This window comes from Trichoplax adhaerens, genomic scaffold, assembly GCF_000150275.1.
Source record: "Trichoplax adhaerens TRIADscaffold_118 genomic scaffold, whole genome shotgun sequence".
In the NCBI taxonomy this organism is placed as follows: domain Eukaryota; kingdom Metazoa; phylum Placozoa; class Uniplacotomia; order Trichoplacea; family Trichoplacidae; genus Trichoplax; species Trichoplax adhaerens.
The window spans coordinates 1-12748 of record NW_002061051.1 but is presented as its reverse complement, the minus strand read 5'-3'; the positions used below and the strand labels follow the sequence as shown (position 1 = coordinate 12748).

The window sequence follows — 12748 nt, the reverse complement described above, 5'->3', positions numbered from 1 at the left end:
TTGTCGATGACTCTTTTATTGTCTGCATATTGAGCCAGAAGTTGTCGAATGATGTTGGCTATTTCCAATGCAGAAGGCTCCTTCTCGTTTTCTTGCAATTGATTGGAACAGTAATTAATTTGTTTCTCATCTTCGATAATTTGAGGATGACTCTCTCCGTAGACATTGCGTAGACTGTTAATGGACTTTCGATATAATGAAAATGCTTGACGATAATTCGACAGTTTATAATTGACTACAGCTTGGCTTCGATACAGCTGGGCAGTATGAAGATGATTCTCGCCTAGCGTTACTAAAGAAATTTGCAGTGACTTGTTTAACATTGATAGAGCATCGTCATACTTGCCTTGATCTTTATAGACACTACCAATGTTATGATATGTCGTAGCAATACTTGGATGATTGTCACCAAGTTGTGTAAGTTGAATCTTCAGTGATTTATTATACATCGATAGAGCGTCGTCATACTTGCCTTGATCTTTATAGACACTACCAATGTTATGATATGTCGTAGCAATACTTGGATGATTGTCACCAAGTTGTGTAAGTTGAATCTTCAGTGATTTATTATACATCGATAGAGCGTCGTCATACTTGCCTTGATCTTTATAGACTTGCCCAATATTTGTATAAGTTACAGCAATACTTGGATGATTGTCATCAAGTTGTGTTAGGTCAATCTTCATTGATTTGTTATACATCGATAGAGCGTCGTCATACTTGCCTTGATACACACTACCAATGTTGTGATATGTCGTAGCAATACTTGGATGATTGTCACCAAGTTGTGTTAGGTGAATCTTGAGTGATTTGTTATACATCGATAGAGCGTCGTCATACTTGCCTTGATCATTATAGACTTGACCAATATTTCTGTAAGTTGCAGCAATACTTGGATGATTGTCACCAAGTTGTGTTAGTTTAATCTTCAGTGATTTGTTATACATCGATAGAGCGTCGTCATACTTGCCTTGATCTTCATACACACTACCAATGTTGTGATATGTCGTAGCAATATTTGAATGATTGTCACCAAGTTGTGTTAGGTCAATCTTCAATGATTTGTTATATATCGATAGAGCGTCGTCATACTTGCCTTGATCTTCATACACACTACCAATGTTGTGATATGTCGTAGCAATACTTGGATGATTGTCACCAAGTTGTGTTAGTTGAATCTTGAGTGATTTGTTATACATCGATAGAGCGTCGTCATACTTGCCTTGATCTTTATACACACTACCAATGTTGCAATATGTCGTAGCAATACTTGGATGATTGTCACCAAGTTGAGTTAGGTTAATCTTGAGTGATTTGTTATACATCGATAGAGCGTCGTCATACTTGCCTTGGTCATTATAGACTAGCCCAATATTTGTATAAGTTGCAGCAATACTTGGATAATTGTCGCCGAGTTGTGTTAGTTGAATCTTCAGTGATTTGTTATACATCGATAGAGCATCGTCATACTTGCCTTGATTTTTATAGACTAGCCCAATATTTGTATAAGTTACAGCAATACTTGGATGATTGTCACCAAGTTGTGTTAGTTTAATCTTGAGTGATTTGTTATACATTGATAGAGCGTCGTCATACTTGCTTTGATAATAATAGACACCACCAATGTTGCAATATGTCGTAGCAATACTTGGATGATTGTCACCAAGTTGTGTTAGTTGAATCTTGAGTGATTTGTTATACATCGATAGAGCGTCGTCATACTTGCCTTGATCTTTATACACACTACCAATGTTGTGATATGTCATAGCAATACTTGGATGATTGTCACCAAGTTGTGTTAGGTGAATCTTCAGTGATTTGTTATACATCGATAGAGCGTCGTCAAACTTGCTTTGATAATAATACACACCACCAATGTTGTGATATGTCGTAGCAATACTTGGATGATTGTCACCAAGTTGTGTTAGTTGAATCTTCAGTGATTTATTATACATCGATAGAGCATCGTCATACTTGCCTTGATCTTTATACACACCACCAATGTTGTGATATGTCGCAGCAATACTTGGATGATTGTCACCAAGTTGTGTAAGTTGAATCTTCAGTGATTTGTTATACATCGATAGAGCGTCGTCATACTTGCCTTGATCTTCATACACACTGCCAATGTTGTGATATGTCGTAGCAATACTTGGATGATTGTCACCAAGTTGTGTTAGGTGAATCTTCAGTGATTTGTTATATATCGATAGAGCGTCGTCATACTTGCCTTGATCTTCATACACACTACCAATGTTGTGATATGTCATAGCAATACTTGGATGATTGTCACCAAGTTGTGTTAGTTTAATCTTCAGTGATTTGTTATACATTGATAGAGCGTCGTCATACTTGCCTTGATCATTATACACATTACCAATGTTGTGATATGTCGTAGCAATACTTGGATGATTGTCACCAAGTTGTGTTAGTTTAATCTTCAGTGATTTGTTATACATCGATAGAGCGTCGTCATACTTGCCTTGATCTTCATACACACTACCAATGTAGTGATATGTCGTAGCAATACTTGGATGATTGTCACCAAGTTGTGTTAGTTTAATCTTCAGTGATTTGTTATACATCGATAGAGCGTCGTCATACTTGCCTTGATCTTTATACACACTACCAATGTTGTGATATGTCATAGCAATACTTGGATGATTGTCACCAAGTTGTGTTAGTTTAATCTTCAGTGATTTGTTATACATCGATAGAGCGTCGTCATACTTGCCTTGATCTTCATACACACCACCAATGCTGTGATATGTCGTAGCATTACTTGGATGATTGTCACCAAGTTGTGTTAGTTTAATCTTGAGTGATTTGTTATACATCGATAAAGCGTCGTCATACTTGCCTTGATGATAATAGACATCACCAATGCTGTGATATGTCGTAGCATTACTTGGATGATTGTCACCAAGTTGTGTTAGTTTAATCTTCAGTGATTTGTTATACATCGATAGAGCGTCGTCATACTTGCCTTGATGATAATAGACACCACCTATGCTGTGATATGTCGTAGCAATACTTGGATGATTGTCACCAAGTTGTGTTAGTTTAATCTTGAGTGATTTGTTATACATCGATAGAGCGTCGTCGTACTTGCCTTGATCATTATAGACTTGCCCAATATTTGTATAAGTTACAGCAATACTTGGATGATTGTCACCAAGTTGTGTTAGGTGAATCTTCAGTGATTTGTTATACATCGATAGAGCGTCGTCATACTTGCCTTGATCTTTATAGGCTAGCCCGATATTTGTATAAGTTACAGCAATACTTGGATGATTGTCACCAAGTTGTGTTAGTTTAATCTTCAGTGATTTGTTATACATTGATAGAGCGTCGCCATACTTGCCTTGATGATAATAGACACCACCTATGCTGTGATATGTCGTAGCAATACTTGGATGATTGTCACCAAGTTGTGTTAGGTCAATTTTCAGTGATTTGTTATAAATCGATACAGCGTCGTCATACTTGCCTTGAACTTTATACACACCACCAATGTTGTGATATGTCGTAGCGATACTTGGATGATTATCACCAAGTTGTGTTAGTTTAATCTTCAGCGATTTGTTATACATCGATAGAGCGTCGTCATACTTGCCTTGATCATTATAGACTTGCCCAATGTTTGTATAAGTTACAGCAACACTTGGATGATTGTCACCAAGTTGTGTTAGGTCAATCTTGAGTGATTTGTTATACATCGATAGAGCGTCGTCATACTTGCCTTGATGATAATAAACACCACCAATGCTGTGATATGTCGTAGCAATACTTGGATGATTGTCACCAAGTTGTGTTAGTTGAATCTTCAGTGATTTGTTACACATCGATAGAGCGTCGTCATACTTGCCTTGATCTTTATAGACTTGCCCAATATTTGTATAAGTTACAGCAATACTTGGATGATTGTCACCAAGTTGTGTTAGTTTAATCTTCAGTGATTTGTTATACATCGATAGAGCGTCATTATACTTGCCTTGATTGCCATAAATACTTGCAATGTTACGATAAGACTCACTAATATTGATATCTTCACTTTCTGACCATTCTGATTTTATTCTAAGTGATTTGTTAAAATCTTCTAAAGCTCCATTCAAATCACCTTGCAATTGTTTAATACACCCTTGCCTATCAAAGCACTTTGCAATTCTCACTCTATCTTGTGGTTGCTCGGCTAATTTCTTCGCATTTCTTCTCCATTTATCGGCTTCTATCAGTTTATATTGGCTTAAATAACAATCGGCTATGTCGAGATAAATATCGCATTCAAGTTGATGGTCATAATTATTATTACTATTCTTGGACATAGATTGGATTTGAGTAGCAGCTTCTTTGTAATGTAATAGGGCTTGTTCATAATTGCCTTCTTCAAAGCATTTCGCACCTTTTTTGTGGATAGATTCAGTTTCATCGATGATAGTCAATTTTGTGGACTCATATGCCGCCATGTTTCAGTTTATAACAAGACTGAAAGCATACACAGTAATTTGGGGGAAATAAACACCAGTACTTTAATCGGTAGAGGTTGCAACTTTAATAGAGATGCGATTGATTATCGCAATCGTCTTTACAGTATATGATTGGGCCAAACTGATGCCTTCTATTTAATGTCAAGATTTCAAAATCTATGCTAGTTCACAGTGTGCTCAAATCGGCCAAATTGGATACGCCCTAAGAAGTCAACGGTCATCAATTCTAATTATTGGTAAATTATTTTTTGATATTAACGAAGCCGTAATAGATTGAAAGCGCGAAGACATTCTTTCCATAACTTACTTCTCTTTATTTATTTATTTTTCAATATCAATAACCTGCGTCATCGCTATTAATATAAATAGAAGCTTACTCATTAGCATAACAATAGTATTGAATAATTAAAATGTAGTGTTAAGCATAAATTTGCTATCATATTAATTACTTCGTAAATTGGCTTAATGGCTTGATAAATTAATGTTAAACATTTTTGTTATACAGTTCATCAATTAGAGAAATTCTACTCAAAGAATATTGGGTAACTTCAATTATTTACGATCATTGCCTTATAATTCTACTAAGTATAATCAACATTATTTTATTATAATCCTGCAAATGTTAATTTATTTTTGCGTCGACAGTCGATTTGGCGGCATATTGTTCATATTTTCAGTTTTGAGCATAATACATGCTATAACTACAATATAATCATTCATCATTATATATTAATGAAGTTTTTCTGTTTTACCATCCGAGATAGCTGTCTTTTATATAACGCGAAATCGAGGATGAAGGAGAGGGACGAATTATTATCTATCCGTAAAATTAGGGATAAGTGTTCTTAAGTGCTACTTAAAGAGATTTAGTGCCCTGATACGTGGCTCAGGGATAAGATTTGTACATTCAGCCTTCTCGTTATTTTGTTATAGATCTGGTCTGTATCACAATAATATGGAAAGACTAATATTGCGATATTATAGAGATAAGATAGGAATATTACGTACAAATGGATCTGTTATGAAATGTAAAATGTAGAGATCAAGCTAAAAAACTTTGAACAAACTTTGATTCTACTTTCGTGGCCCCTGGTCGACTTAACGAAACTATGATACCAAATAAAAATTGCAGAAACAACCGAACAACAATTTATTAATAAATGTGAGTGAGATAGATCAAACAACCTTTCAGATACTTAATCCTTAGTATTGTAAGTGAAGAAATAATGAAAAAACGACAGAACTAAAGCTGTCAATAACTGAACAACCTAACAAAAGAAGAACGTTTTCACTTACAAAGTTCGACCCCGAAGGTCTTTAAAATTCAACAAATTCTTCAAAACCATCTTCTGTTACTCTCTACTCTAAATTTTCTGATTGCACTATCATTTATAGTCACGGTTTGCAGAGCCCTCACGGTCGACGGAAACTGAATCCAAAAATTCCGAATTTTAATAAAATCACATATTTGCTTATCAAAAAATTTTATACGACAACTATGACTGCTTCTCTGACGTTAGTATTGGCAGTTGATGTAGTCAACTCATTTAAATTCTCAATAGACTATCAAACGCCCTTTCTTTAGATTAGGCAATTGCTCTTAAGTCATTCCTATAGTAATCTATACAAAACCTTGTAAAATAGCGAAGAAGAAAAGATAGCGACATCATGATTTGGCAGGGTAAACCTTAAAGATACTATCATTTTCTAGGTATTTTCTATAGTAAAATAATAATAGTTTCATACTAAAAGCTGTAAAGGACTGCGCTTTTAGTCCTTTACTACAGATTTGTAACTATGCTACTCCGAATTATTACCTTCATACTTTGCTGTTCATACACTGACTTCTAAAATTTATCCCCGTTAAAATAAAAACAATAGCTACAACGGTATAATGCTACAACAGCAAGATAGATCCTAGCATGATTGCCTGTAGTCAATAACATTAATATGAGTTTCAAAGACCATTAGTTAAGAATTTTGAACGGATCCAATTAATAATATAATCAATCAACACAAAACGCAGGATAATCTTAGCATATATATGTCACGGTACGCCGTTACTAATTAAGTAACTGTAAATTAATGAATGCTTATGAATAGATAAGATAAGGTTATGTGCTATGTTTTAATGCGCTTGTAGCTGATAATAGGATGGTAGAAATGAGATAAAAATAGAAGTTGTTAGCAGTTAATTTACTGTAGGTTTATAAGTTGTGTTAATCTCTAAAAATTGAGCTGTATATGGACGAAGGTTAAGCGTCTTAACACCTGATAGCTTGTAGCTATCTAAGTCTGAGGATATCGACATGTATATTTAGTAATGGTATTATACTAATTAATGTAACTTGTAAAGCATGAATTCTCACTCATTAATATTGGAATTCACTGTAGAAACCTATTTAAGCGCGTGTGTTTGTAGAATAAAAAAAATAATTGCTCAAGAAACGGCAAGACTCATATCGTGAAGAATAGTGTAATAATTAGTCAGTTGTCTGTGGAGATCAGCCGAGAAATCGAGTTCTCAAATACTTCTCTCATAGAAACTGAAAGTACTGGGAGAAATAGCCCAAGTTTTAAGTAACTACACTAGAGTTCTTTACTTTCCTTTGCCACAAGTGAGGGTTGTGACAATATATTACTACTGATTGCATGTAAGTATTACAGATCAATTTCAATTTTCATATACACAAGTTATCAGCAGATTAGTACCGAAAACGATCGATTTACCCTTTATTAGCTGATATTAGAATGCCAAATTTACAAGATGATCAATATCGACGAAGTCGATACTATGTAGGTGTAATGGAACTAGTATTGTGATTGTAGACTGTTAGCCATGTTTAGTATAACGTACGGTAGATATTTATCTTAAGAGATATTTGGTAGTCATAACTATAGACTGTAGTGGTATAGATTCTATGCTAGAGTACAGATGACTATATACAGTAAGCTGTTGAGTTACTAATAAGGCTATACGTAAAAATAGAACTGTAAATCATATATTAGGATGTGGTTAATTCATTGTACTTTGGCTGGAGTGAATAATGTCTACGTAAGTACTGTAGTCGTATCCATATTGGATTAATGATGGTCCGCAGTAGAATAGTCTTACTAAGAATAATTTAACTATGTGTAATATAAGGTAAAAGGTTGCTATGCGGATTGTAGCTGCGAATGCTACGAAAAGTATAAAAGCATGCAACTTTAGATTATTCTGTTAGTTCGTTGTAGAAGTCTTTAGTAGTAGTATGCGGCTAGAGTAGAGCTGTGTGTAGTTAATCTTTGTATAAGATTTAATAAAGCCCTTATTTTTCTAAAATTTGGAATCTCGTGATTGGTATATATCACACTTGTTTTCAAATGTTCTAGTTTCCTTGGAGTAAATTTTGCTACTTGCCCATGTTCTACCTCATAAACAGTCTTGCCAAGTGTTTTATCTACTTCAGCATTTGATGATGGCAACATCTGGCTGTGTTTTGGCCTAACCCAAGAGACATTGTTAACTTAGAAACTTAAAATATCCAAATTTCAGATAAGTATCATGACAACGATTAAACTATCATCTAATGATAGTACCAATGTAGAAATCTATTTAATTTTGTTATTATAGTATTTCTTATTTGGCCTATTTAAATCAGAACAATTTGTTACCAAACCAGGAAATATAAATATTTAAATTTTTAATATTACTACGAGTAATAAAATTAAGTCAAACGCCATTAAATAAAATCTCTTTATGATATATTTTTGAAACAATAAGGATGTGTCTTTCATCGTGGAGGGCTATCATGTAGAAACGTTGATATCCATTTGATCTATGCAGTTTCAATTATATAAAACTGTTTTAAGTATTTCTACAAAATTTCAATTTCATTTCTTTCTCTTTAAAATAAAGTAACTGATTATATCATTCATGGCATTATTCTCGCTGCCAACAATATTCCATCACATTAATGTCATTAAGTAACCAATATCTTTTGATTTATAAAATTACTTGCTACATTATTCTAAAGTTCTATTATTCAATCATGTTTTAATTTATGGCCATAATAGTGGTAAAATAGCAATTTAGGAAAATGATTCTAATAACCTGTATATTTTATTAACCTACAGCAACTTGATCACAATAAAATAGTATAGTACTGAATCACAATTAAGGATAAATTCTTTTGTAAATGGTAGTACTTATGCTATATTAAGGAAAAGGAGGTCTAGGTTGAGGAATTGTTTGCGATGTTAAACTACATTACTCAACTAAATCTCAAATAATTATAATTTAAAAATGTTTGCAAATGCGTTGCAAACCAGAAAATAATGCAAGTTTAATCAATATACTTGTGGTCAATCTTTGCAAATCATTTCAGTTGGTAAGTATAGAGATATAGATAGATCATCACTTACAATGTATCAATATATTACTATAAATATCGTAAATAAACGTTAATACTGTATATTTTGCCATGAAAGCTTTACGATAAACCTTGCCATCGTTACTTCGTTAGTAATAAATTATAACAGTTTAGCGTTATAATCCAAAAAAGAATGAATAAAAATTCTGCGAAATCACAACATTTAATATTTTAAATGATCATTTTCATCTTTTATTCAATTTAGGTTACATTTATTTAAATGCAAAAGATCACCTTTGTTTAGCTAATCTTACTTTTTTTATTGATAGGTGGATTACTGGCTGGCTTGCCGGAGAAATTACACAATTGTTTTTTCATGAGTGATAAAGAATTTAATTACTGTGTGGAGAAATTCAAAAAGCATGGTTTCCAGTAAATAAATAATACTGAAATTACAGCAAAGAGCTACAGCTTTTTCACTATTCTAGCATAATCATATAACGATGTGATTTAATTAGTCATTTCTATCTTTAGTTACTCGCTAAATTGGTATCGGAATGAACCAAGAAATTGGAAGTGTTTACGCAGTTTCGAGCGATATATGGTAATATTATATTTTCTCTTTTTATTACTAATAGCGTCTATGCTAATGAAACCATTTAGTCTATTTTACTAGAACATGATTTATAGATTCAGTTTATATCATTATAATATGGAGTACGTTTTTATGCCGATTTTCATAGCGTACATTTATCGTCGTAATCAATTTGTCTAGGACTGATACAGATGCCCATGATATTCTAACTGTTATATTGGTTCCATAAACTGAAGTTTTATAACATATAGGAAATCAGTCTTTAAATATTTTAACAGATTTACCATTTAAATATTGGCTATCGACATCTTGTTAGGGAGTTACAGAATATACTTTGTTTAATTGACCTTCCCAGACGATATACATAAATTTCATAATTATAACAGTAGTAAGCACTCCTTTGAAGCGCCTCAAATGGAGTCAAAGATAATTCTATTAGTGAAATACTGTATAATTTAGAGTCTATTTTATTTTAAATCGTAGAGATGCAATAGTTTATTACTCTTTGTCACAATTTCGCTTATGCGACAAGGTAACGCACAGTAAAAGTTTATAAGTAGCTACATACTTAAACGCCCTTTTACTTAACGTTAAACACTCACAGCAAAATACTATAAAGATAAACTTTTATTAGCAAAGATACATCTACAACTTTTTACCACACCACTCAAATGTTCCTGTTTATATAGGAACCCTCTAATTTGTAAACAACAACAGTATTATTATTATACCTTACTAGGAGAAACATCTCGAACTGAGATGTTCCTTACGCAGCTTTTCTATCGGTAAATATTTTAAATGTCTTACTCATACTTAATCTCAATCTAAGCACGTAGGTTGTCTAATTCAACTATCATCAACTAAAACTTGAATCATCTTACTGCTATCTATCATACAATAACGATCAATATCAAATATGTAATGAACTATTACAAACAACATCCACGTTAAGGCATCACTTATCTTACGTAGCACTACAAATACAGATATTCTCCATACTAGCTACTACTGTACTTGTTAAACTATCCTAATGACAAGGCAACACCGTAACACTGTTAAATAGCTTATCAAAAACTTTGCGGTAAAGTAAGATCATTTTTCTCGCTCTATTTAGCACATCATGACTTTTTTGGGGCCGTAAGAGGTTATAACATTTCATACCAATAGCATAACTGATTCTATTTTTGAAATTTTCTGTATATCTTTAGATTTATCAGCCTTCATCGATGATTACTGCCGAATACGATCCTATTTTGCTATCAGAGTTGACCAAAGGGATGGAGCAATATATACCGAATTTAACACGTGCCAATCTACTGTGTGGCCACTGGACGCAGTCAGAATGGTATGATACATTATTCAATTTTATTTAGACATACAATATTGTTGCTTATATCTACTTGTAATTGCATTATTTAGTAATTATGCAACGTTCTTTCAATCGATACCATAGCCCTGCTGAGTTAAATTGTATCTTTTCTAAATGGTTGCCAAAAGTATCAGCTAATTAATATCACGATTGCCGGACAAATTTCATCTCAAGCACTTTTTGGAATTTGCAAGCTATGCTATCAACTAATGAATAATAGTAAGGTAGTAAACTTTTATTCGTAGCATTCGTTCTCTCCTGCTCAACATCATTTAATCTTTTGCATTGACGATGTCCCTATTAATAATGATGTAATGAAATTTTGATCATGGCATTCATTCTCTCCTATTGAGCTTTATTGAATCATTTAATTGATGATGTCCTCTGTAACACTAGTGCAGTAAACTTTTAACCATAGCATTCATTCTCTCATACTGAACACCATTTGAATCTTTTACATTGACGATATCCCTATTAATAGTAGTGTAGTGAACTTTTTACCTTAGTATTCGTTCCCTCCTTCTGAACACTATTGGATCTTTTGCATCGGTGAACGTCCACGGTTATAGTAGTAGACTGAACATTTAACTATTGCATTCTCCCCTACTGAACACCATTTACTGTAATTTCTATACAGCGATGATGTTCCTATCAAAATTCAACACCATTTAATCATTTACGTTAATGACCTCCCCAGCAATAGCAGTGTAGTGAAATTTTAATCGTATCTTTCATTCTCCTTTTAAGATCTCGCTTACTTCAATTCGTTTAAATTTGTTCTATTTGCTAAAGTTAGCAAAATGGTACTATCCCAAATCACAGCAACGGTAGCCGATATATAGAGAGCCTTCAAAAAATTTCCAAATTTAATTAAACCGCTATGCAAGACACATTTTAGAGCGTAATTTAATCCGAAAGAAAGTATACCATACCTGTCAAATAAGAGTTCTAATGTAATACTGTATATATCGGTAGTAAATGTTATCCTAGCAATTTTTAAAAATTTAACGTTAAACCTATCATTGCTCAACTTTAGATAAGAAACATGGAACCTATACACGTACAAGGTCTTTATAAGGCTAATATACGCCAGATTATCGAGGAAGACTTTGATATTGTATGTCAAACAGAACAAAAATCATTTCCAGAAGGCGAACCAGCTTCTGCCAAGCAACTTAGAGACCGATTTAATGCAGCTAAGGAATTATTCCTTGTATTCGTAATAGATGGCGAAGTAATTGGTCATATCTGTGGTACACGGAGTAATGATGACTTATTAACTTTTCAATCTATGTATGAACATATACCTGGTGGAAAATATCTCTGCATTCATTCTGTATGCATCCACGAAAAATTTCAACGCAAGGGTATCGCGTCTGTCATGGTCAATCACTATACAGCTTATATTAAGCAGAATTTTCCAGATATTGTGCTTATTAATTTAGTTGCTCATGACTATCTAATATCATTTTTATGAGAAAGTAGGGTTTCAATGCGTCGGCTCATCTTCAGTAAACTTTGGTAAATTGCCATGGTATAATATACAAATGAAATTACAATAAGTTAATCTATTGCCCAAGCTTGATGTTATCATAATAAGCTAGAATTTTATTTGTTGTACTGTGATAGATCAAGTAGATGTTACTGCGCAGAAATAGAAGCGAATAAATACTACAGTTAAAATCAAGCAACAAGTTCGTTTATTACAACAATTTTGCAAGCAGCGATGGAATAATATTTGAAGGTATCATTAAAACACTAGCATCTTTAGACACGTTAAAGGAATAATAAATTATTGATCCAGCAACTTTGAGTAAAGGAACGACATTATCATCCATAGAGTAGCACTTTTAACGCTCATAGACATCTAGCAAATATTATTTCATCAGTATAGTAATAAAAGATACGTTATATAATAATCTTTATTGCATCTCAGCCAGATTAT

At 33.2% G+C, this 12748-nt stretch overlaps 2 protein-coding genes across 2 annotated transcripts; one reads left to right on the top strand and one right to left on the bottom strand.

Annotated features, from left to right (window-relative positions):
* Window positions 1-11: 11 nt before the first annotated feature.
* Window positions 12-4466, bottom strand: TRIADDRAFT_62542 (uncharacterized protein; the record flags this gene model as incomplete). The annotated part of the gene is made up of 1 exon (XM_002118470.1): window positions 12-4466. A coding segment is annotated over one exon (4455 nt), but the record flags the coding sequence as incomplete, so codon positions are not given.
* A 7382-nt stretch (window positions 4467-11848) lies between these two features.
* Window positions 11849-12280, top strand: TRIADDRAFT_62541 (uncharacterized protein; the record flags this gene model as incomplete). Its single annotated transcript, XM_002118471.1, has 1 exon — window positions 11849-12280. One exon carries the CDS (start codon window positions 11849-11851, stop codon window positions 12278-12280), a length of 432 nt encoding a protein of 143 aa, XP_002118507.1.
* Between the last annotated feature and the right edge of the window lie 468 nt (window positions 12281-12748).